Raw genomic sequence first — 24,574 nt, 5'->3', positions numbered from 1 at the left:
ACTTTAATTTTCGAACGGAATTGTTTTATAAAGAAAAACGTTCTTAACTTCAAACTGAAAATAGAGTGTAAAAATTAAATATATTCTTTATATGTTAAAACTTTTAAAAACTTATTTACAAGTTAATAAAGTGAGTTTAAAAAATATTAAAAAATATACAATTTAAAATTAAAGTGAAAATTTTTTATAAACGTAAAATCAAAGATTTGTCTACGAATAAAACCTTTAATCTTTTGTATCTTTTATTTATTTTAAATTCTTATCTAATCTTGTTAAGATTTAAAAGTACTTTGTTTTTTATTAAATACTAGTTGTAGACTTTTGAAAAACAAAGCAGAAAGAAATAAATAAACATATAGCTCATTTCCTGCTAAAAGGTTATATATCAAAAATATAGTTTCAAATTAAACGGTATTAAAAATTGTATAACATTTTGATATTATTCAAATCATTATATTTGCAACAAATCGTTATATCGTTTCTTCTAAAATAAAAGACAACTTACCGTCCATCTGTCCACTATGAAATGACCTAGTGTAGAGGATCTAAGTGAAAGGAATTGACATTTCTTAAAAAATAAGTATATTTTCGTGTACAGCCATATAGAGCTATAAAAACTCTGAAGAGAAATAGATTAAAATTTCTTATTCACGTGCATGACTTGTCAAATTTTACAATTTAAACGTGAATAATTTAAACTCGTTTTTTAGTTAAAAATACAATAAAAAAACACTGATAAGAAGTTATAAAGTATTTCTAAAAAATATTTGTTTGTTGAATTTAAAAATAAGTAATATAATCTTATCAATACTAACATCTAAATTTTGTATTTGTTTTGCCAAAAACAGGGAAATTTTTGAGTTCATTGACAAAAATCTAAATATGCACATATATTCAGACTCTACAGATCGTCTATTTGATAATCTTAGGTTGCTTGACATAAATTTAAAAATATTTACAGTCAAACTCGTTTATAACGGAAAAAGTAGTGCGTTTTATACGAGGATTCGTAATAACCGAGTTCGTTATAAGATATGTTTTTTGTATGAAAATAGTTACCAAAATAGCGGGACTTGAAAACTTGTTCGTAATAACCGAGAATTCGTTATAAGCGAGTTTGACTGTATTTATTGATAGAATTTGGGTTTTTTTGTGAACTTTGATCTATATTTTGCTTTTACAATAATGTATTGATTCTAGAAATACACGAATGATGATGTAATTTTGGAAAAAAGGGTTTTTCTGTAATTTCTAAACTGCTGATAAGAAAATTATAAAATGAGTTGTCGAGTTAAGTGTCTAATATGAATCATAAGTACATTTTTAATATACCCTCAGATATCGTTAACCTGAAATGCAATATAACATTTGAATAATCTCAAAAAAAAAGTCGACAATTGATTCACTATCTTCTTACAAAATTTTATGAGTCTACGCTAAAAAATAATGATTTTATAATAAAAAAAAAATTCCAATTAACGTAAATCACATCACTTTTTCGAGATATCATATCACTAAGGTTTTGGCCATACTTAAAACGTTATAACAGCGCGAAGTCAACTTAATTTACGAAATATGTTATGTCATCTGAAAGTCTAATCTTTTAAAATAAAGGTTTAACCTGTTACATTTTCTTTTAATTTCGAGATATCAAAAAGATCATAATTATACTTGTTTTTCAGTCAGTTGTGAAGATTAAAGCCATTGTCTGAACTGGTATAATATAACACGATGTCAGTCATACTTTAAAATATTATTTTTAGGCACAAAAAACAAATTTGTACAAAATTTCATAACGATTTCTGTCTAAACAACATAGTTAAGACTTATTTCACTGTGGTCTTTTTCATCCACTGGGTAGACTTGAGACAGTCTGTATCTTGCGCACAAGGTTTACATGGACAGCCAGCCAGACGGATGGACATAGCTTAATCGACTCAGAAAACGATTCTAAGCCGATTGGTATACTTTAAAGTGGGTATAGGACGAATATTTTTATATGTTACAAACATCAGCACAAACCCAATATATTGGTTAAAACTCCCAATTTTCGGGGTATATTAAAATTTTGAATATGATGTTGTGAACTACTTTACTAGATCTACACTAGATTACGTGGAGACTATATTCACTTTTTGTTAATTTTGTCACGCAGTGTAATTAATCGTCTACAAATATATAAAATCATTTTTATTTCTAATTCAAGACTATGACTCCTCGAAATATTTTAACACTTTCTAGCGAAGAAAAACGTAAATTTTTGGATTCATTTGATCATGTATTCTCCGATATTGATGGTAAGTGAAAAATTTCACAATTTATTATAACATTTTACAACAATTTTATTGCTAAATATTTTAGGTGTTGTTTGGAATATGTCACATATCATTGAAGGTTCAGCCGACGGATTTAATGCACTACGACAAGCTGGCAAACACCTAACCTTCATTACCAACAACAGTGTAAGACCCGAAGAGCAGTGTATACAAAAATTGATTAAAAAAAATATTGAGATAAAAGCGGTAAGTTTTTGAAATAAATCTATTGTTGAATATAATTAAATTTATTTTATTCCTAGGAAAATATCATGCATCCTGCCAAAAGTATAGTTGAGTATTTAAATAGCATTAAGTTTAAGGGACTAATTTATATTCTAGCATCAGAGGAATTTAAAAATGTATTAAAACGAGCTGGTTACGATTTATTGGAAGGGGTTAGTACTTAAGAAAATTTAAGTAGTAATTGTAAAAGTTTATATATATAATTTGTTCATTGCAGCCCAATGTTATTGTTAAGGAATCGTTTACTGAAGCCATTGGTCATGTCGTAGATAGTCAGCCAGTTAAAGCTGTGATTATAGATTTCGATTTTAATTTATCTTTTCTTAAATTAATGAAGGCCAATATGTATTTACGTCAACCTGACTGCCTGTTAATTGGAGGAGCCACTGATTTTGTTTTACCTGTTACCAAAGACTTATCTGTTATGGGTCCTGGACCGTTTGTCAAGATGTTGGAACAAACGAGCCGTAAGGAAATGTTAACATTTGGTAAACCTGGCAGAGCATTGGCTGAGGTATTAATGCAACGTTCCCATATACCCACATCAGATCGAGTTCTCATGATTGGTGATATGCTGGAACAGGACATACGTTTCGCCACATCATGTGGTTTTCAGTCGCTGTTAGTGCTCAGTGGTGGCACTTCCTATGAGGAGTTAATATCTCAAATAGATGAGAATGTTATACCAAATTATTATGCCCAAAGTGTTGCTGATTTTGTGGAATTTATGAAAGATGTAAATAAAAGTAATGTTTAAGTTTATTTATACATATTTAATTATCTTTAATATTTAATAATTTTTATAATAATAGTAAATTGTTCTCTTTCTTAATTCTTAAAAATTAAACTAAAAAAACTCATTTAAATCTGCTAGCTTTTCTAGTATATAATCGGGTTTATTTTCTTCAGTTAGTAAACTATTCAAATCTTCTGGTTTTGTTCCCCCCGTTAGCACTAATAAAGTTTGAAAGCCACACATTTTACCAAATTGTATATCACTCTTCAAACTATCGCCCAACATTAGCACTCTTTGCGGATTTTCAATGTTGAATGTCTTTAGCAATAGTTCTCCCAGTTCTACACCAGGTTTGCCAAATATTTTCGCTTTACATTGATTAGCTTCTTCGACGATTTTTATATAAGCCCCTGGTCCTATGAGTTCATTACCTCCAAACGGTATTTGTGGATCTGCAGCACCGGCTATAAATAAACATTGTGAATTTTTTAAATGTACTTGAGCTCTCATTAGCTTCCAGGCTGTTAAGTTAAAATCCACATCAATAATAACAGCATGTACTGGTTCTTGAGTGTATATAGCGTGATACAAATCGGAAAGTGAGCCATTTTTAATAAAACGTTCATCCTAGCGATGGGAAAAACATAAATTAAAACAAGTAAGAAATTATAGTCGGGCGAGGCCGACCATATAATACCCTACACCTGTTACAAAAATAAAATGTGATTTAGTTTCCATAATAAAGCATTTAAGTTGAATTGTACCTTGCCTCAGATATACTTAAAACATTTATTGTTGAATAAAATTGTGGACATTTAAGTCAAATTTTGAAGGGGACTTTGAATAGGGGCTATGGTAAAATGAGACCCTATAATTATAAAATTCATGAGGGTCATCAAGGCTAGTATAGTACTTGGTTTTGCAGCTTTTCGTCGAGATATGAGTATATTAAACATATTTATGAACTTAAAAGCTGTATTCGTCGGGTTCAGTTGTATGGGGCTAGGTGAAATAATGGACCGATGTTAACCATTTTCAATAGGCTTTGAAGATCATGTGCCAAATTTTATTGAATTATCTTCAAAATTGCGACCTCCAGTTTGATTACAAGGTTTACAAGCCCTATTCGGGGGTTCAGTTGTATGGGGGCTGGGAGAAATAATGGACCGATCTGAACAATTTTCACTAAGCTACGTCCCTGGGACAATAGAAGATCATGAACCAAATTTCATTGAATTATCTTCAAAATTGCGACCTGTATTTTTATTACAAGGTTTACATGGACAGACGGACGGACATAGCTAAATCTACTCAGAAAATGATTCTAAGCCGATTGGTATTCTTTAAGGTGGGTATAGGACCAATAATATTGTGCGTTACAAACATCAGCACAAACCCAATATACCCTCCCCACTAAAATGGTGTAGGGTATAAAAATGTCCAAAACAAAATGAAATAAAAGATTTTCTAATAAAAGCAGCTTATAATTTCTTCTTTGACTTTTTGAGGATATTTTCTGACTTCCTTATTTATTTTCAATTTCGATTGACTTTCGAGTAAGACTACGATTTCGACTTTAACGTACTTGTTTAACTTACTCGTCCTTTACATATTTTTTTACTTAATTGGCTTATTTAGCCCTTTAATGAATTTTTACAAAAATTCTCGATTTCCTATAAGTAGTTTAATAAAATTTTTCGATGACTTCATATTGTTCGGACCCAATATATTGATCGAACGCAACCGGGCTTTACATCAAAGCTATATTAACTTGCATACGTAATTCACTTATTAGAAAATCTTTTATAAATACTTAACAAACCTCTTCCACAATCAGAAATCCATTTTCACGCAAATGTTCTTTAAATACTCTGGAGGCGAAACACAATATAAGGCCTTCAAAATTTTCCATTTTCAAATAATCACAGATGGTTTTGGCGGGATGTATTAAATCACTCTGTAAAAAAAATTAAATGAAATTTGTCCTAAGATTAAATTCTTAGACACTTTGACCGATAAATGCAATTTTAACTAGAGGACAAATGTGTTAAGCCTTTATTTCATTAAAGTCAATTTTATAAAATTAAATATTTTATAAATATTCATATAATACTAAAAACAATAATATATAATACTAAAGAAATACATAACAAGGTTGATTTTGTTATCTATAATTATTTGCAATAAACCCATAATGGTAACACCGATTATTCCGAATACATTTTAATTAGAAATGTTACTCGAATAACCTCCAACCTACCTCTTCAATTTCCAAACCGCAGCTGGCAAATTTACTCAATTGATCTTTCGTTGAAATAATACTATTATTTGTAACAAAAGCTACATGTTTGCCAATATTACGTAAATATTTAACAGCATCCGATGAACCAGGTATTTCATCATAAAAATTTTGCCAAATAACACCTGAAATTTGTAAAATTAAATTAAAATAGTATAATTTTGATTTGACACACACACACTCGCACCATCACAATCACAAAATACCAAATCAAATGAATCGAGAAAATTTTGTTTTTCCTCTAGCGTTAAATTATTTAAAAAATCTGTTGACTTTAATTGACAAGACATATTGTTTCTTTGTATATTGTTATTTTATGTGAATTATTAACAGTTGAATTATTTAATTAAAATATTGAAAAAAATAGTTTTTGTTTTCACTTTGATTTAAAGGTTTAGAGGTTATTATGAGCTTAGTTCTCTATAGATGGGCGTCTGAAATGCAACTAAATTTTTTTTATTGAGTTTTGAGATTGTGTGTATTTTACTTCAATGTATGTATCAATTACTGCGAATGTTTGTAGTTTTCTCTGCCAGGTTTCACATAATAAATGGTGGAAAATATCTATAAACATATCTATTAGGATGGGCCAAAAAATTACCTCAAAATTAACTCCATTAAATTTTCCATCATTATCACTGGATTTTATACCACTGGCTTTAATAATAATATTGTCATATCATATATTTTTTTTACTTAGTTGAAACACAGAATTTTTAGAAACCTTACTAAATGTGACACCCTAATGTTTATTTATGTATGTGTATATATTCTTGAAGTATACTTATTCTTAAAACAATTGATATTTGTTTACATACAGTTTCAATAACTGAGACATAGAAAGAAGCATCTAAATTTATTTAGATTTTCTTGATGACATTAAGATGCCACAAGCATTTTAATTAATTGGTACAAGATTGATCGTTATCGCAATTTCAATTATGTAGTTAATTTTTACATATTAGTATGCAACAAATTGTTTAGACAAATTTAGCACGTGCTAATTTTACATTTAATTAGCTGGAGACTGGTCAGCTTATAATTAACCCGTTCAGTTCTAGTTCAGTTCTAGTTGAGTTCTAGTTCAGTTCTAGTTCAGTTCTAGTTCAGTTCTAGTTCAATTCTAGTTCAGTTCTAGTTCATTTCTAGTTCAGTTCTAGTTCAGTTCTAGTTCAGTTCTAGTTCAGTTCTAGTTCAGTTCTAGTTCAGTTCTAGTTCAGTTCTAGTTCAGTTCTAGTTCAGTTCTAGTTCAGTTCTAGTTCAGTTCTAGTTCAGTTCTAGTTCAGTTCTAGTTCAGTTCAGTTCTAGTTCAGTTCTAGTTCAGTTCTAGTTCAGTTCTAGTTCAGTTCTAGTTCAGTTCTAGTTCAGTTCTAGTTCAGTTCTAGTTCAGTTCTAGTTCAGTTCTAGTTCAGTTCTAGTTCAGTTCTAGTTCAGTTCTAGTTCAGTTCTAGTTCAGTTCTAGTTCAGTTCTAGTTCAGTTCTAGTTCAGTTCTAGTTCAGTTCTAGTTCAGTTCTAGTTCAGTTCTAGTTCAGTTCTAGTTCAGTTCTAGTTCAGTTCTAGTTCAGTTCTAGTTCAGTTCTAGTTCAGTTCTAGTTCAGTTCTAGTTCAGTTCTAGTTCAGTTCTAGTTCAGTTCTAGTTCAGTTCTAGTTCAGTTCTAGTTCAGTTCTAGTTCAGTTCTAGTTCAGTTCTAGTTCAGTTCTAGTTCAGTTCTAGTTCAGTTCTAGTTCTAGTTCAGTTCTAGTTCAGTTCTAGTTCAGTTCTAGTTCAGTTCTAGTTCAGTTCTAGTTCAGTTCTAGTTCAGTTCTAGTTCAGTTCTAGTTCAGTTCTAGTTCAGTTCTAGTTCAGTTCTAGTTCAGTTCTAGTTCAGTTCTAGTTCAGTTCTAGTTCAGTTCTAGTTCAGTTCTAGTTCAGTTCTAGTTCAGTTCTAGTTCAGTTCTAGTTCAGTTCTAGTTCAGTTCTAGTTCAGTTCTAGTTCAGTTCTAGTTCAGTTCTAGTTCAGTTCTAGTTCAGTTCTAGTTCAGTTCTAGTTCAGTTCTAGTTCAGTTCTAGTTCAGTTCTAGTTCAGTTCTAGTTCAGTTCTAGTTCAGTTCTAGTTCAGTTCTAGTTCAGTTCTAGTTCAGTTCTAGTTCAGTTCTAGTTCAGTTCTAGTTCAGTTCTAGTTCAGTTCTAGTTCAGTTCTAGTTCAGTTCTAGTTCAGTTCTAGTTCAGTTCTAGTTCAGTTCTAGTTCAGTTCTAGTTCAGTTCTAGTTCAGTTCTAGTTCAGTTCTAGTTCAGTTCTAGTTCAGTTCTAGTTCAGTTCTAGTTCAGTTCTAGTTCAGTTCTAGTTCAGTTCTAGTTCAATTCTAGTTCAGTTCTAGTTCAGTTCTAGTTCAGTTCTAGTTCAGTTCTAGTTCATTTCCCGTTCAGTTCTAGTTCAGTGTCTGAAAATCACTTTCACTAGTCTGTCAGTCCGAAGGTCCTGGGTGCGATTCACACTAGAGTCTCCGGAAAACGAGCTCATAACAGGTCCGATAGTGGTTCATAACAGGTCCGACTTCGGCTCTGATCTAACATAACTCCTCCTTTCAAACTAACTTTGTTTAATATGAACCTAATTTTTTTGATCCAATTTTAAAATTAAAAAAATCAATTCGTTCTCTACTGCATTAGTGGGTTATAATGTTTATGCCTAAAATATGAGTTGCATTACCATTTTCACACATATATAAAAACGCAATTACCTCAATTGCTTTTAAATTTGCCGTCCACAAAATAATTACAATTTCTTTAGCTACAACGCTTTGACAATAACATACAAACATACATTTATTTAATTTTCACTAAATTATTTACACACACATAAAGAAACATTCATACAATAAATATATTTACTTTAAATCATTGAAAAATGGCAAAAAATCTCCCATACTATCAGCATAGAAATCTGGCTGTGACTCTAAAGGTTTTGCCAACATATCCTCCATGGAATGAGCACCACTCAACACAAACAAAGTTTGAAAACCCAAATTGAGACCAAATTTAATATCCATATCCAAATTATCACCGACAAATAAAACGCGTTTCGGTTGATTAATATGGAAATGTTGTAATAGATATTGACCCAAAAAGTGACCAGGTTTACCAAATAATTGTATTTCTTTGTGACAAGTTTCAGCTAGGATTTTGATTACACCGGCAGGTCCTAATGTAGAGAAATTCTTCGATATGGGGATACTGTCATCGAAAGCTCCCACAATAAGTTGACAGTCTTTATGCATTAGATATTGTTGAGCCAATGCCAATTCGGTAAAGGTCATATTGACATGAATGTCAAAAATGACAGCGGCCACTTTATCGGTGGGTTTAATGAGAGCTGGGAGATCCTCTAGTTCAATGTTGGGGGGAGTTACCTAGAAAAATAAAATGAAATATAAATATCGCATGTAGTCTTAAAGTAATCCATAATTTTTATTTTTACATACCACCGTTTTAACATTGACACCATTTTCCCTGAGTGTTGAATTAAAAGCTTTAGAACCTAAAACCAAACAGGGCTGTTGTGGAAAGTTTTGATTTATGTGCTTAACAATGGCTTTAACGGGATAAACTAAATCTTCCTAAAATTAAAAATTTTTAAATTAATTTCTGAACTTTAGTGTTGTGATAATTTTTATGTTTTTACCTTGTTTACATTTTGTACTCCAGTTTCTTTAAATTTCTGTAAATACTGTTCATCGGTACGCATACTATTATTAGAGATAAATTTATATTTTTTCCCTTCATTTTTAAGTAAATTGATGGCTTGTCCTGCATTCGGTATACCCTCAAGTAGCATCCAAACAACTCCTGAAAATGAAAATAAATTGATATAGATTAGATTAGACTATTCAGAAAAGCAATCATTCCTACAGACTGATTCCACAGGCCAACGAAAGTAAGGTTTGTAAAAACTTTTAAAACTAATTTGACGAGATTTCATGTATATTTAGGTGCTAAACCAAATCTGATTTTGGTTTTTATCACCCAAAAATCTCTCGGACTATCCCAGCAAAAACTTCTATTGAAAAGTAATGAGTTAAAAAGCACGGTGCCTAGGCTGTAAGTTCGCTGTCTTAGTCGCAACACAACTAGCGCGGTATCAAATAAAATCTCATGTTTTCAACTGATTCCAAGAAGTTGTAACGAAACTAGTGTAGTAGCAAAGTATAACTAATTTCAAAGAACTAGTTCCTTGAAAACTATTTAGAAGTATTTAAGAACCACATTAATGTTCCGAGGAACGGGTTCCAGAAGTAATGGTGACACCACTAGTTCCAAGGTTATTGTTTAAGATTAAGTTCTAAAATTTTTCCTGCGAAATATTTTTTATATTAACTGTGACATATCTTGAGACGAATAAAAGCAAAACAACAAAAACATATATACAATCAATCTGTTCACTATGTAATGTCAAAAAATTTGTATGTTGTTTCGAAATTTTGGGCATATTTTCAAAACGTTTTATGTTAAAGGTCGAACAATTTATAAACTAAAATAAAAGTCTTAAATATTTTTTCATTATACCTAAATTTGTTTATTGGGTATAAATGCTGTAATTGTGTACATTACACTTGAATTTACACATGCTTGCAAATTGTATGAATAACACTGGTCTGCAATGAAATCCTATTTTAAGAAAAATTATAACAGAATTAAAGACATTAATATTCAAAATCTATATCTGCTTTTCATTCTTTTCCATCAAGTCGAGTTTTTGAAATATTAAAATTTATGCATTAACCCTTCTTTCATCCCATCACACTACAATTTTTTTTCAAAATATATGTCTTTGATGTCATATTATGAGGCCCTATAATTATAAAATTCATGAGGGTAATTAAGGCTAGTATAAAACTTGTTTTACAGCCTTTTGTCGAGATAGGAGTATATTTAACATAATTATGAACTTAAAAGTCCTATTCGGCGGGCTCAGTTGAATGGGGGCTAGGTGAAATAATGGACCGATGTTAACCATTTTAGATTATAGACTTCGCCTCCGGTACCATAGAAGATCATGTGCAAAATTTCATTGAATTATCTCCAAAATTACCATCTGTAGTTTGATTACAAGGTTTACAAGCCCTATTCTGGGGTTCAGTTGTATGGGGGCTAGGTGAAATAATGGACCGAACTTAACTATTTTCAATAGGCTTCATCCCTGGGATAATAGAATATCATGTTCCAAATTTCATTGAATTATCTTCAAAATTGCGACCTGTAGTTTGATTAAAAGGTTTACATGGACGGACGGACAGACGGAAGGACAGATGGACAGACAGACGGAAGGACGGACAGACGGACGGACAGATGGACATAGCTAAATCGACTCAGAAAATGATTCTAAACCGATTAGTATACCTACTTTAAGGTGGGTGTAGGAAAAATATTAATGTGTGTTACAAACATCAGCACAAACCCAATATACCCTCCCCACTAAAGTGGTGTAGGGTATAAATATATATTATATATTTCTTTGAATTAATGATGGGATTCACTTAAGGATGAAAAAATTAAAAAATATTACTAGAAACAGCAGCGCGCCAGGAGTTTAGATTATTTAAAATGGATATAGCTTAATAGTTCTACTTGCTAGATATGTATACTTTAAAATTAAATCTCGATTTAAGAGCACTTGGAGGAACGAAAAAAAATATTTTCTGCAGACCAGTGTAATTTATGTTGACAACATCTCTTATAAATAAAACCCACTTCCTCAAACAGCATGCCCAACAAATGTGTGCCGAAAGGATGAACAACAAAAATAAATAAGAAAATCAATAATTTTCCCACAACCGGCTAAAAAGTTGATTTTGACCTTTAAACGTCTTTTGGGTATAAATTACAGCTGATTGAATGCCAGCCATACATACTTGTGAAACCCACTGTACACAAGTGGATGACTAAATAAAGTGTGAGGAAATAAATTTCAATTTATTGTGTGTAATTTCTATTAGAATTGTTCTGTTAATAATTAGTAAATTTCACTGAACATTATAAGTGTTCTCACATTATTGATTGATGATGATATAAATAATGTTGTGGGTTTCTTTTCTGTTTTTTTGGCAGATATAATAAAATTTGATTATTTTGTATTTGGTTAAATGAATATATTAATTTTTTTGATGACTAGACACTTTTTTGGCTTTTGTGGATTTTAATTAACTAGACGGAAGTTTTTTGTTATTATTTCTCGGAATAATGTATATAATGTCTTTTAGAGAAAATTCTAAAAATAGTTTATTCAAATAATTGGTACGTGAGTTATTTTGTATTTTACAAAAATTTTCCATTTATTATTTTTATATTTGTTTTATTATTTAATTCATTTATTGGAACTATTTATGAATTTTTAGTGTAATTTGTTTTCAAACACTCACCATCACAATCTGATAAGATGGTATCGAATGAATCTAAAAACTTTTGTTTTTCCTGGGCAGTTAATTCCAGTATATGTCTGGGTTTTGTTGCTTTAATAGACATTTTAAGATTTTTTTTTCCTTAATTTAAACTTTGGATTTTTTTCACTATTAATATGCAAAAACTATTTGTTTGCAACTGTTTATTTTTTTATTACTTTTCGCCAGAGAACAACCGGCACGTCGTATGAATTAATTTAAACTAAATGTTTGTGTAGACAAAATTTGAGATTTAAATGTAGAGTTTTGTAGGGGGTGCTACTATTAGGTGGTTGGTATGTTCGGTTTAATAATAGGTATGATAAAAACATTATGAAAATAAAACCTTTTTTAAATATTAACTATAAATAACTTCGCTGCAGTACTTTTAAGTTTTCTAGATCTTACAGTAAATCATTTCCGTGCTAAACATTTTATAACAATGTTTAGTTTATTTTATAATTTTTGACTAAAAACCTGTAAAGCTGGTTAGTACTAGAACCAATAAAACATTTTAAATAATATTAAAATCTATTATCTATTTTCAAGTTTAAGTCAACATAAATCAAAGTATTACCTAAATTGTATAAATATTTTCCATTTCCTTATCAAAGCTCCACACACCCACATCCAAGAAACTTTTGCATTAAAAAAATTTCCAAAACTCTTATCTATAGCGCAGGCGTAGTTCAGTAGGGTATAACACATTCGACCTCTAAAAACGCCTTCACTCTTACGTCCAACTTGTTGTTGTTTTGTCAGCACAAAATAGCGTTTTTGTTTAGTTGGGTTTATCATTTGTTTACCCTTAAACAGTTGAGTATGGTTAGGTCCAACTAAAACATATGGTTAAAGTGACCGAACATAATATTTTAGCCATTATTTGTTTTATATGTTCTACTCTTTTCTGACGTCAATCGGGTAATGTTACATGAGTTGTTGTTGCTCATATGTATATGTATGTACATAAGAGAGAATAACTTTTGAGAAATTATTTTAACACGTGATAAATTTTGTTAGAAATTACTTAGAAATATTTACAAAGTATACTACTATTGCATTACTTTTCCCTTATACAATAAGGGGCATATTCACAAACATTTATCAAAGGTTTATATAACAAATTTTATATGAAAACTTGTTTTATAAACCTTTGATAAAAGTTTATGAATATGACCCTAAGAGTTTATATAAAATAACATTTTCTTAAATAATTTCCAATATTAGTTTAAAATTTCCAAAATTATTAATACATAATTATCAAATTTTACTAAATAATATTTTGCTTTGCAGCGTTATCTTTCACGTGGACGGCATCATTGTTCACGATCTTGATAGTCAATTAAAAACAAATGACTAAATTTAAAAACAATAAAAAAATAGCGTCATAATATAGAGCACAAATTTGTTTAAGTGTTTCACGTGTTAAAACTATGAACTATTTGAGAAATGTTTAAAATACAATTTCTTGAAAGTTCATAACTTTAAAGAATCCCATAATCCACTAAAAGGTTGATTCATCCTTTAACTCATAAAAAAACTAAGCAAGATAAATGCTTTTTAAAGTTTTTCGGAACTTCTTCCAATTCACCCCAACACCATATAAGGTATACGAGTGTAGCAATAAAATTCAAGCTAAACAAGACGATCCATATTGGATCCAAGCCGCCATATAAGATCACTTTAAATGCTCATAACTTGCTTAAAAAATCATGAATAGTAATGAAATTCAACATAAGTTTTGTAGGATCGAAAAATCCTCTTTAAAATTTTATGTGTATCGGTTCTCATACTTGTTATTTCTCAAGTTGTAATTTTCTTCTGTCCATCATTCATCAATCATAATCGATTACTTTATATATATGATTGAAAACTGATTATATGAAAAACAATAACAAAATGTATAGCAATCATAAATTGATCATCCTCATGTTTAAAATATGATGGTTTTAAAAACTTATTTTGCGATCATATTTCAAGCAGTTGTAAGATCTAAAATTGTTTTTTATGTAATTGGTTTTGTTTGCAATGGAACAGCAACACTTACAGTTAAAAATTACTCAAAAAGGAGTCGAAACTGATTAGATAAGGGGCTCAGAAAAGACTCTTTTCGAAGAGATGGCCAAAAACTGTGTGTGGCCTATAAAGAGTTTATATAATTCTCATTTCGTTTATAAAATTAAATGTATAAGTATTTGAATTTGTGTGATATATAAGAAACCGATTTTTTGTCAAGGAAATTAAAATTACGTTACATTGCTTTAATTATAATATCTTAGTAGGTAATGAACTTTTACGGAAAATAGTTGGGTGACTAATCACTAAACTAAGTATAAATAATTAAAATTTATATTTAAACAAGTAAGAAATTATAGTCGGGCGAGGCCGACCATATAATACCCTACACCTGTTACAAAAATAAAATGTGATTTTGTTTTCATAATAAAGCATTGTAGTTGAATTGTACATTGCCTCAGATATACTTAAGCCATTTATTGTTGAATAAAATTGTGGACATTTAAGTCAAATTTTGAAGGGGGCTTTGTATAGGTGCTATTACAAGGTTTACAAGCCCTATTCCGGGGTTCAGTTGTATGGGGGCTAGGTGAAATAATGGACCGATCTTAACCATTTTCAATAGGCTTCGTCTCTGGAACAATATTTCATTGAATTATCTTCAAAATTGCGACCTGTAGTTTGATTACAAGGTTTACAAGCCCTATTCAGGGGTTCAATTGTATGGGGGCTAGGTGAAATAATGGACCGATGTTAACCATTTTCAATAGGCTTTATCTCATTTCATTTCATTGAATTATCTCGAAAATTACCATCTGTAGTTTGATTACAAGGTTTACAAGCCCTATTCCGGGATTCAGTTGTATGGAGGCTAGGTGAAATAATGGACCGATCTTAACCATTTTCAATAGGCTTCATCCCCGGGACAATAGAAGATCATGTACCAAATTTCATTGAATTATCTTCAAAACTGCGACCTGTAGTTTGATTACAAGGTTTACATGGACGGACGGACATAGCTAAATCGACTCAGAAAATGATTCTAAGCCGATTGGTATACTTTAAGGTGGGTAAAGGACCAATATTATTGTGCGTTACAAACATCAGCACAAACCCAATATACCCTCCCCACTAAAGTGGTGTAGGGTACAAAAATATTTGAAAAAAAATAACAAAATGTACAGCAATCACAAATAAGTCATCTAGGTGTTCAAAATATGATTGTTTATAAATTTATTTTGTAGTTATATTTCGCGCAGTCGGAAGATCAAAAACTGTTTTCTGTTGTATTGAAACAAACATACGTATTACTCAAAAAATACTCAAAAATTACTATAATATGATTCGAAAATAACTCTAAAAATTCGGCTCATGACACAAAAAAGATTATAAAAACAGTCAAAACTGATCAAAAGTTGGGCTCATAAAAGACTCGTTTGGAGAGTCGCGGTAAGGGTACCATTTTCTCCCGACTAATGTATCATTTATGATCAGAATATGAATATATCAGTTATGATCATTTTAATCGTGCAGAAGAGTTATAAATGACTCGAATGTAATAAAAAAATTAAAAAAAATGCAAGCTGGTTTTTTTCAAATGCACTTTTACTCAAAAATTCAACAAATTGTGGCTAAATTGGGGCAGGAGGTGAAATTTAGATGATTATACGATTTTAATACGTTCTAAGTAAGAGTCTTGATAGATGCAAAACTATCAACGTAGTAATTATAATGGATATCTCGAGATTTAACGAGATTTTAATATGGAAGATTATGCAGTTACAATCAGCAAAATCGGTCCATACATAATGGAATATAATTTAAAATCTGAGATAACGCATGATTTTTCTAAAATTTTTAAGGTATTTAAACTGATATATTCGGAATGAATAACACAGGGCTTCCATAGAACCATACAAAATGATAGATATACATCTTAATTGGTATTGTTATGACTTAAAAACTACAAACAAAATCTAGATTTTTATTAAAAAAATAAACAAAAACATTTTAATAATAAACATTAATTTGTATTCACTAGATTATAGCTATACAGCGGCAGTTTTTTTACTCAAATTTTTTTTCAAGGCTTCTAGTTTAATTTAGATTATAAATAATTTTTGTTTATCACACTATCTAACTTGGCAACTTAAAAACAACACATATACTCATTGAAATTTATTGCTTTCATAACTTCAACTTACCCACTGTGCAATGTGACGCCAAATAAACAAAACAAACAATTATTATATGAATCAGATGAGAAGAAAAAAACTACTCACTGCTTTATTAGACCAAACAAATAAGCAAAACATTGACAATGATCTTGTTAAGTGACATTAAATACAAAAATAAATATAAATACAATTTACAATACAAAAATACAAAAATACTTATAAATAAAATTTGATATCCAAAAAGGAAATAATACTGCAAACAAATTACTTATACATATTTTTAGTGATAAAGAATTTTTAATTTGCATTCAGACATTTTTATCATATTTTCCCTCTGTTGAACATGCAGTTTAAGTAATTTGAAAAATGATATAGAGATTTTACTATTGACTTTTGCTTACATGCATAATTGAGTGTAGTTTTTCTAATAATAAATAAAATGTTCATGTGTTTTAAGATAAGAAGATAAGCATGTATGTATGGAGGCATTCAGGAAAAAAACAATTGAATATGTATAATTAAAGATTCTGAAAAAAAACTTCAGGATAATACAGAAATCATTATTTTGAATACATTTAGCCGTTTCGTTATAGGCTTATTTTGCGTCATATCTTTGATCAAGACTAACCACCATTGAATTTCCACAAAATTTCATTCCAGTTCATAATTTTGCTCTAAAGCCAATAACTTTTCATATTCTATAATAAATTCACGTAACAAATAGTTTTCACGATCTATACGTTTTTGTAAATCTCGTGAGACATCAGGTATAGACCAGGATATGATATTTTGAATTAAACCTATAAAATTCTAAAACAAGCTACAATTTAGAAAAAAAAAACTTTAAAAATAATTCAATATTTTTCACCAACCTGATACAAAACAATAAACACTAATTTTGCCGCCAAAATTTGCCAATATATCATAGGCCTTTCAAAAGGCCTCTGCGACGAAGGAGGATTACGAAAATCCCAATATCTACACACCTCCACATTTAAGTATTCCGATGAATTAGTTAATAAAGGTTGTAGTTCGAAGTCTTTAGTATTGAAATGTGATAAAACAAAATCAGTGTAACCTTTTAAACTGCCATCTTTACTAATGATGGAAATGTATACAAGTTTAGTTATAAAATTGGTGGAAAAGGCAATTAGAACAGCACAAGAAGCCACCGCAAGTTTGGTAATCATATTAAGAAATCCCAACCAAACACCAATATCACAAGCTCTCTGAGCCACTGGTCTACGTAAGTACATAAGCATTTTATAGGCATCCAAACGAGTTTCAAACAGGTTGTTGATTAAAGCCAATAGGGGAGCCAAAGGAAACGCCAAACCAAATAAGGTAACAAAGCCATACTGTATAACTATTAAAGTAAAAATTCTTACAAATGCCACCAATTTTCTCCATTTTACATTAAGAACCCCTTACCCATTTCTAAATATTCCAAATACATCATATTATTAGACCATGCTAATAAATAATAATCCTTGCACCATTGACTGTTACTCTGCAATGACTCGCCCCTTCTAGAGCTAATTAAACTTAGACAAATTTTCAAAGGTGGCATTAACATTTCCAGCATACCAAAAAATACTTGTTTACCCAACATTATAATTGTCAGTTGTATGGCTAATTCCAACAAACAACCACCATGATGACATTCTTCGCGACGCCAACCAAAAAATCTATTATATTTTCCGGGATAACCCACTAGTTTACCTTTGATAAACGCTATATAGAATAGCGAAGAATAATAATTGATAAAATGGAATATGAAATTTTTTGTGGTAACACTTTCATCGTATTCCTTTTGTGTGCGACAATATTCCCAGTTGGTTAAGACAACGGCCAGGCTATTGTATATATTGGCTAAGGCTGTGATCATACTGAGTTCTATAACAGTTGAGGCCATGGGAAAGTAGAAAACAGTATAGACTACCGGTGTATCAGTGCCAACTATGTTTTGGGCTGCACGTTGGGCCATGCGATAAACTATCATGGAAATGGTTACCATTAGGGAGATGCAAATCTAAATAGAATAGTTCTTATATAATTCATATTAAAAGTATCGGATTATATTAAGTTTCTCTCAATAAATCTGAAGAAAAACCGGAATATTACACATTTCTATTTATAGCTCATTTTAGTGGCAGAGAAATTACCAAAGTCTAGTCAACGTTTTGTTTCTTATCTATCGGCACTTGTGGGACTTATATAAGAAAACAATAGCCTTTTTTTGCCATCAGACTAGAAAAATTGGGATAAATTTTGTAAATCCGTTTTAATGTTGATATGTCTGTCCATCTGTCCTTTTTGTTAAATGAGGCCTGTGCGTGATAGTGCTTTAGCGTGAAGATGTTGAGGACTGAAATTTTCTATGCTCCTATGTATATGTCTATCTATATTCATTTATAACACAGTGAAATATTGGGGAGAGACCGTATGTAAATTCTGGGTAAGATTCTAGAACGATTTGGCTATGTTCGTCCATCTGTTAGTATGTATTTCTGTCTGTCCATCTGTCTTGTTGATGTAGAGGTTGGGCTTATATACAGCAAGGCTGTACGTTCTATTATGCGAAAAATAATCGTGGTAATGGCTACCACCATTAGGGAGATGCAAATATGTAATACGAATTATTTAAATATCTCGTACTGTTCCCCCCGGGGCATGTTACCTTGATGAAAGACCCTCATCTTGGTGTATTGCAATCCCGGGCTAAAGAGGTGTTACTATTACCCCTAGTCTAACGAGGCTATAAACTGGTGATATCAATTCACTCTTCGAACTTTCCTTGAAATGATTTGACATGAGGTCGAGCCAGAGAACAACATAATCCGGTACTACGGATGGCCAGTTGTCCGCAGGACTTGTCCTGACTGGTCAGTTGGTTGAGGTTCCTTCGGGATCCACGTTGTGGCTGTGGTTTGAGCCCAAATACGCGAAAAGGCAAAGTTGAGTTTAAAAGACTGATGCACGGTGAAATCTATAATCTGTTCATACCAAATCTGTTCATACCAAATCTGTTCATACCAAATCTGTTCATACCAAATCTCTTCATACCAGATTTACCACAGTGTGTGGTGAAGTCTGTGAGAAAGAACAAAGTCTTGGGCTTATATATTGCTGTTGCCGACTCAACAGAGGCCATTCAATCTGCGTGCTTGTTAAGCAACGGTCATTGATTAGATAGTTCATGCCACCTGCGTGTAAGATACATAATGGGAAGGTGCTGAGTGAACACAGAAGCTCACCCAGTGGTTGAAAAAGGCCACCGTGAATTAAGCCAACACGGCAGGCGTTCAATTAAATCACTCGAGATTCATCTCGTACTGTTTCAGGACTTAATATTTTTGTGGAAGTGAGAGACCAGCAATCGATTCAAAGTATCTTTCTTAGTAATATTTCCACATTAATGAGGTCTGTGCCTGGAAATAATGGGATCAGAGAAGATAGATATGTTTTTGTAATTCCATTTGGAAAGCATTAAAAAGATTGGGTGCAGATTGTATATTCTAGAACGATCTCCCTATGTCCGTCCGTCCATTTGTGTCATTGTTGTTGCGATAGGATTTACATAAAAATATCGAGCTCTGAAATTTTCTATTTGTCTACCTGTCTATCTTCTTAGTTTAAAGCACGATGGAACTAAAGTGTATAAATTCTCTGCCTTTAGGCCCGTTTGTTTGTATGAATGTCTGTCAGTCTGTAAATTTCCGTTTGTAATACTTCCAAATATTGGAGACTTTATAATGTGTGTCCTTATGAGACTATATTACGTGTTGAAGGCGTGGTAGGGATTAAAGGAAAGCATCTGGATGAATAAAACTATCTTGCCGTACGTCTGTTAAATTAAAAGCTTGATAATACTTGCACGAAAGGTATTGTCTGTTCGTTCGTCTCTTTGTTTATTTGTTTATCTGTCTATTTTCTTAAAGATGTGAAAGTATAAAATGATACAGTTAATGTATAAAATTTGCCTTCATTTCGTTTTAATGTGTGTCTGAACTTTTATCCATAGACAGCTACCATTACTTTAAGATATTTGAACTTTTTACTTTCAAAAGCTGAGCTATTTATAAAAAAATGAAGACCTTTTAAAATAAATCTCTTACTACGTTTTTAGTTAATAGGTTCTATAAAAATTTCAAAAATATTATATTGCAAACTTACAAACAACAGTAATATACTGTAATTAGTGATACTAGGTAGACACTTCGTAAACCAGAAAGGTATATCAGGCTCAAAGAAATGATTCATTTTTGATGCCAACTTTTTATTCTTTTTCAATTTAGCCAAAAACTGAGGACGAGCATGCTCTAGTTCTTGAGTATAACCGGTAAGGCCCCATTTATGAACTAATTTAGCAACATAACGTTTCCATAACTCTAAAAATAAAACAGCTAGCAAAATTTTTTATCTTCGATTAAAAATATTTAAAAATATATATTTTAATTTAACATACCCCATATAGATGTTATAAAAGCATAACCCACTGTGCCATAATTATCAATTAAATAGTTAACTTTAGCTGCTATGCAAATTTCCTTAAGTTCCCAATAATCACACAGGCGATCACAGGAAGGACACATAATTATTGTTCTCGTCTGATCACAAATCTCTGTACTAAAGTTATCATTAAATAATTATCGACTATATCACTATTTGTAAAATATTCACCTCACGATATCCCAAGATCTAGTTAGGTAACCAAAAAATAAATATAATAAACCTATAAGGCTTAGAGGTATTAACATATTAGTATAGAAACCCAACCAGGCAAAATATATGGCTATTTTAGCACCAAAATACTCTTTAATTTGATCCAAAGGTTGGTTGCTTTAATGGGAAATATTACTTAGTGCAACTATTTTGAAATTTACTTTAGAAACTTACTGTAACAAACGATTCACAGTAGCCCATTCATTTAATAATAAATAACGATCTGTTTCCTTTATTAAATAAGAATAACTTTTTTAAAGTTTCATTACCATCAATATGAAATTTTGTGGTTAATTATATATTCCACAAGAAATGAAATTGTATTAAGTTTAAAACTTAACTTAAGTTACATTGCATTCCTTTGGGTGAATGGACAAACTAACCACTATTAGTACTTACATCGTGTAGTGTATAGGCACAGATATAGGCTCCTTCTGCTAGCAACTTTTCAATGCCCACATTATCCTGTGTATTCTCGTCATCGCTAAAATGTAAACGTTCTAATATAAAATAAACAATACTATTTCTGGTTCCAGCATCAAAAAAACTCGATTGTTGGGTATCGTATCTATATTAATAGAATTAAAAATCGATTATCGAATATTTTGTTTCTAAATGATAGTTGAGTTTTACAAACTTACAAACTTTTATGATTAATTTGAAATTCTGAATATATGCGCTTTTGTTTGGGGGGAAATTTTGTAGGATTTAATTTAAGACATCTAAGTAATGGTTTACACATCCTTTCAGAACATGTGGGTACTTTGTCATCCTTCTGCTCGTAAATCTGCTCTAAACTTATGCATGTTTCATAAGGATTATCATAAAGAAATTCTTGACCGGGAAGCTATAAATATTACATTTTTAATATAAAATTTAGAAAAGGTAATTTTTATTTATGTTTACCTTTTTCATTGGCATTTTTATTTTCAGTATTTCCGCATAACTATACAAGACTTCTAGGGGAGCATGAATTTTTATAAAATGTATACATTGTGTAAAGTCCAATTCCACTTGCAAACCCTCTTTAGCTAGATTTCTTTCGAATATATGACGTTTCTTAACATGATCAAATTGTATATCGAAATGATGAAAACCTATAACAAAATCAACTTCACGTATACCATCCTCAAAGTGTCGTTGGGTCTAAAAGATAATTTAAAGAAAAACTTTTTTAAGTTATTAATACCAAAATCTGTTAAAACTATACAAAATTGACCTTTCTACAAACGACCGGTTTAACTGAACTCTTGCAACAATTTCCCATTAGATTTTTTTTTAGAGATTTCTTTCACTCATTAACTTTTATAAGTAAAAATTCATTACTAACAAATATTAAATTAAATTTGCAATTTTTAGCTAGAATTATTTTTCAATTTTATTTTTGGTTCTTCTTTTTGATATTTTATTTTTCATTTATTTGAAGTTGTCAGAAAATAAAACAAATTTTCAGTAATGCCTACATTTTTTCAAATCATTCACAATAATTTGTATTTTTTTCCAAAATATATTTAATATGAAATATACAAACGTATACTTACTTTGCAATTACGAATAATAAGTATACGCTCCATTATACAGGATGTTTAATGTTTCAGGGTGCGTATGATTATTATTTAATTTTCTAATATTAAGTATACGTTCATACAAAAATAAACTAAATGTAAAAAATATGAAAAAAATCCTAGAAATTAAAAAATTTTATAGAAAATGCAATCTTCAAAGTTTAAGCACTTGTTTACGTGGAAAATTTCTTCAAAAAATATAGAAAATAATGAGGTCGCGCGGAATTGAATATCACTTAGGTAACTTGCACTATATAGTAACTTGCAATCCACTGAAAATTTTGTAAGATTTCGATAAACTTGGAAAACTTTAACACAGACTAATGTTTAAATCTTCATATATACCAAATATATTTTTATACCCTACACCACTTTAGTGGGGAGGGTATATTGGGTTTGTGCTGATGTTTGTAACGCACAATAATATTAGTCCTATACCCACCTTAATCATTTTCTGAGTCGATATAGCTATGTCCGTCCGTTCGTCTGTCCGTCCATGTAAACCTTGTAATCGAACTACAGGTCGCAATTTTGAAGATACTTCAATGAAATTTGGTACATGATCTTCTGTTGTCCCAGGGACGAAGCCTATTGAAAATGGTTAAGATCGGTCCATTATTTCACCTAGCCCCCATATAACTGAACCCCCGAAAAGGCCTTTTAAGTTCATAATTATGTCTAATATACTCATATCTCGACAAAAAGCTGTAAAACCAAGTTCTATACCAGCCTTAATGACCCTCATGAATTTTATAATTATAGGGCCTCATTGGACCTTAAATGTCCACAATTTTATTCAACAAAAAAATGGCTTAAATACAAGCAAGGTACAATTCAACTTAAATGCTTTATTATGAAAACTAAATCACATTTTATTTTTGTAACAGGTGTGGGGTATTATATGATCGGCCTCGCCCGACTATAATTTCTTATTTATCCAGACAATATTTAGATTAAATTTCGAAAAACTTGGAAAACTTTAACACAGACTGTTAATGTTTAAACCTTAATATATATACCAAATATATTTTTCAGACAATATTTAGATTAAAAAGAATATATTATATAAATTCCATATTTGCTTGTACTAAAAACCTTATTTTTCGTCTCTTTCAGGATGACCATTCCCCAGTCAAGAATTTACGGCCGCAAGATGAACCTTTGAGTTAAGTCTTAAGTCATCTACACTTTTGCATATATTGAAGTCTACAAATACAACGTAATTTGGTGTCTACCCAATTGAAATCAATTACCAAACTCGCAGAGCTTTTTCTAGGCAAGAATTTTCATCAACTATAAGCCACCTTAAATCTGAGAATTAAGTTAAAAACACCTATATATTTAATGATATTCGCTTTAGAGAGTAAAATGATATTATCTAAACATTCATTATATTCAAACAAAAACACTTTCATTTCTTATAATTTTTTATATGATAACAATTTTCTCTGTTTATTATAACTTTTATTTTTATTATTAGTTTTTTTATTATAATTCTATTTAATTTAATTATACTACTTATAAAAAATATATCATTGTTTTTTATTTGTGTCAATGTTAATTTTTAAACTTATTCATTTGTTTTTATTCGTTTTAAATTACAAAACTTTAACAACACATTTTTGTTTTAAATGCAAATTATAGCAAAATTATAGTTTATATTTTATAATGTTTTCATAATTATTTTTCAAAACAAATTTAGTTTGTATTTATAATTCACTTAATTAAATTAATTATGTTGATTTTTAGAAAAGCAGTTAAATAACAGTTTGCTTAATTTAATTTATCCGTTTACATTCAATTTTTTTGTATTATTTTAAAAAAGGTTTGTTTTAAGGTACTTAAAAGATTGTATTTTATTGTGTTATTTTTGTTCAGTGTTTGGTTTTTATTAATTAGTAAATAGTTTGATTTTAGTGATGTGTATTTATAATTGTATTTCTTGTTTTCATGGAAAATATATAATTAAGTAAAAACAAGTCAGTTTTGTAGGTTACATTTCACAATCTTTCTTTCATTTTGGTTTTAGTTTTAAATTTAAGTTTATGTTATATTGTTCTTGGTAGCTTAAATTAAACAA

The 24,574-nt window shown here is 30.3% G+C and overlaps 4 protein-coding genes across 6 annotated transcripts; 1 reads left to right on the top strand and 3 right to left on the bottom strand.

The window, feature by feature from the left end:
• On the top strand, positions 1-23,938 carry LOC119606868 (pyridoxal phosphate phosphatase). The gene is made up of 6 exons (XM_037960519.1): positions 1-130; positions 2,207-2,297; positions 2,362-2,522; positions 2,579-2,713; positions 2,779-3,297; positions 23,611-23,938. The coding sequence occupies exons 1-6, from the start codon at positions 92-94 to the stop codon at positions 23,662-23,664; spliced, it is 999 nt and encodes a 332-aa protein (XP_037816447.1). The 5' UTR covers positions 1-91; the 3' UTR covers positions 23,665-23,938.
• LOC119606871 (4-nitrophenylphosphatase) lies at positions 3,320-6,101 on the bottom strand. 2 transcript variants are annotated; one of them, XM_037960521.1, is made up of 4 exons: positions 5,778-6,101; positions 5,558-5,721; positions 5,120-5,254; positions 3,320-3,924 (listed from the first exon to the last, which is right to left on the bottom strand). In XM_037960521.1, the coding sequence occupies exons 1-4, from the start codon at positions 5,884-5,886 to the stop codon at positions 3,409-3,411; spliced, it is 924 nt and encodes a 307-aa protein (XP_037816449.1). In that variant the 5' UTR covers positions 5,887-6,101; the 3' UTR covers positions 3,320-3,408. The 2 variants fall into 2 exon arrangements, with proteins under 2 accessions (XP_037816449.1, XP_037816450.1); XM_037960522.1 differs by having other exon boundaries at positions 5,784-6,097.
• On the bottom strand, positions 8,378-12,230 carry LOC119606869 (glycerol-3-phosphate phosphatase-like). The gene is made up of 4 exons (XM_037960520.1): positions 11,994-12,230; positions 9,260-9,423; positions 9,060-9,194; positions 8,378-8,987 (listed from the first exon to the last, which is right to left on the bottom strand). Exons 1-4 carry the CDS (start codon positions 12,094-12,096, stop codon positions 8,466-8,468), a joined length of 924 nt encoding a protein of 307 aa, XP_037816448.1. The 5' UTR covers positions 12,097-12,230; the 3' UTR covers positions 8,378-8,465.
• LOC119606867 (anoctamin-3-like) lies at positions 16,285-22,397 on the bottom strand. Of its 2 annotated transcripts, none has more exons than XM_037960517.1 (11): positions 22,149-22,397; positions 21,836-22,075; positions 21,571-21,776; positions 21,329-21,497; positions 21,104-21,159; positions 20,888-21,046; positions 20,673-20,833; positions 20,381-20,610; positions 17,636-18,236; positions 17,077-17,570; positions 16,285-17,014 (listed from the first exon to the last, which is right to left on the bottom strand). In XM_037960517.1, exons 1-11 carry the CDS (start codon positions 22,194-22,196, stop codon positions 16,856-16,858), a joined length of 2,523 nt encoding a protein of 840 aa, XP_037816445.1. In that variant the 5' UTR covers positions 22,197-22,397; the 3' UTR covers positions 16,285-16,855. The 2 variants fall into 2 exon arrangements, with proteins under 2 accessions (XP_037816445.1, XP_037816446.1); XM_037960518.1 differs by having other exon boundaries at positions 16,541-17,014; positions 20,381-20,595.
• Positions 23,939-24,574: the final 636 nt, after the last annotated feature.

The sequence above is a fragment of the Lucilia sericata genome, unplaced genomic scaffold (assembly GCF_015586225.1).
Source record: "Lucilia sericata isolate MDLA Ls3-8-SP2 unplaced genomic scaffold, ASM1558622v1 Contig000632F_arrow, whole genome shotgun sequence".
Lineage (NCBI taxonomy): Eukaryota > Metazoa > Arthropoda > Insecta > Diptera > Calliphoridae > Lucilia > Lucilia sericata.
This window is presented reverse-complemented; position numbering and strand designations above follow the sequence as displayed.

What these genes read in the sequence shown, in the direction of transcription:
- LOC119606868 (XM_037960519.1), top strand. Translation starts at nt 92, where the DNA reads ATGTTAAAACTTTTAAAAACTTATTTACAAGTTAATAAA. An exon ending in AAAATATTGAGATAAAAGCG is followed by an intron (nt 2,523 to 2,578) that starts GTAAGTTTTTGA and finishes TTTTATTCCTAG; the next exon opens with GAAAATATCATGCATCCTGC. An exon ending in GTTACGATTTATTGGAAGGG is followed by an intron (nt 2,714 to 2,778) that starts GTTAGTACTTAA and finishes TGTTCATTGCAG; the next exon opens with CCCAATGTTATTGTTAAGGA.
- LOC119606869 (XM_037960520.1), bottom strand. Translation starts at nt 12,096, where the DNA reads ATGTCTATTAAAGCAACAAAACCCAGACATATACTGGAATTAACTGCC. An exon ending in CATCTTATCAGATTGTGATG is followed by an intron (nt 9,424 to 11,993) that starts GTGAGTGTTTGA and finishes TTTCATTTTCAG; the next exon opens with GAGTTGTTTGGATGCTACTT. An exon ending in GTGTCAATGTTAAAACGGTG is followed by an intron (nt 8,988 to 9,059) that starts GTATGTAAAAAT and finishes TTATTTTTCTAG; the next exon opens with GTAACTCCCCCCAACATTGA.
- LOC119606867 (XM_037960517.1), bottom strand. Translation starts at nt 22,196, where the DNA reads ATGGGAAATTGTTGCAAGAGTTCAGTTAAACCGGTCGTTTGTAGAAAG. An exon ending in ACTGTGAATCGTTTGTTACA is followed by an intron (nt 21,047 to 21,103) that starts GTAAGTTTCTAA and finishes TTCCCATTAAAG; the next exon opens with CAACCAACCTTTGGATCAAA. An exon ending in AGATCTTGGGATATCGTGAG is followed by an intron (nt 20,834 to 20,887) that starts GTGAATATTTTA and finishes TGATAACTTTAG; the next exon opens with TACAGAGATTTGTGATCAGA.
- LOC119606871 (XM_037960521.1), bottom strand. Translation starts at nt 5,886, where the DNA reads ATGTCTTGTCAATTAAAGTCAACAGATTTTTTAAATAATTTAACGCTA. An exon ending in TTGTGATTGTGATGGTGCGA is followed by an intron (nt 5,722 to 5,777) that starts GTGTGTGTGTGT and finishes TACAAATTTCAG; the next exon opens with GTGTTATTTGGCAAAATTTT. An exon ending in GCGGTTTGGAAATTGAAGAG is followed by an intron (nt 5,255 to 5,557) that starts GTAGGTTGGAGG and finishes TTTTTTTTACAG; the next exon opens with AGTGATTTAATACATCCCGC.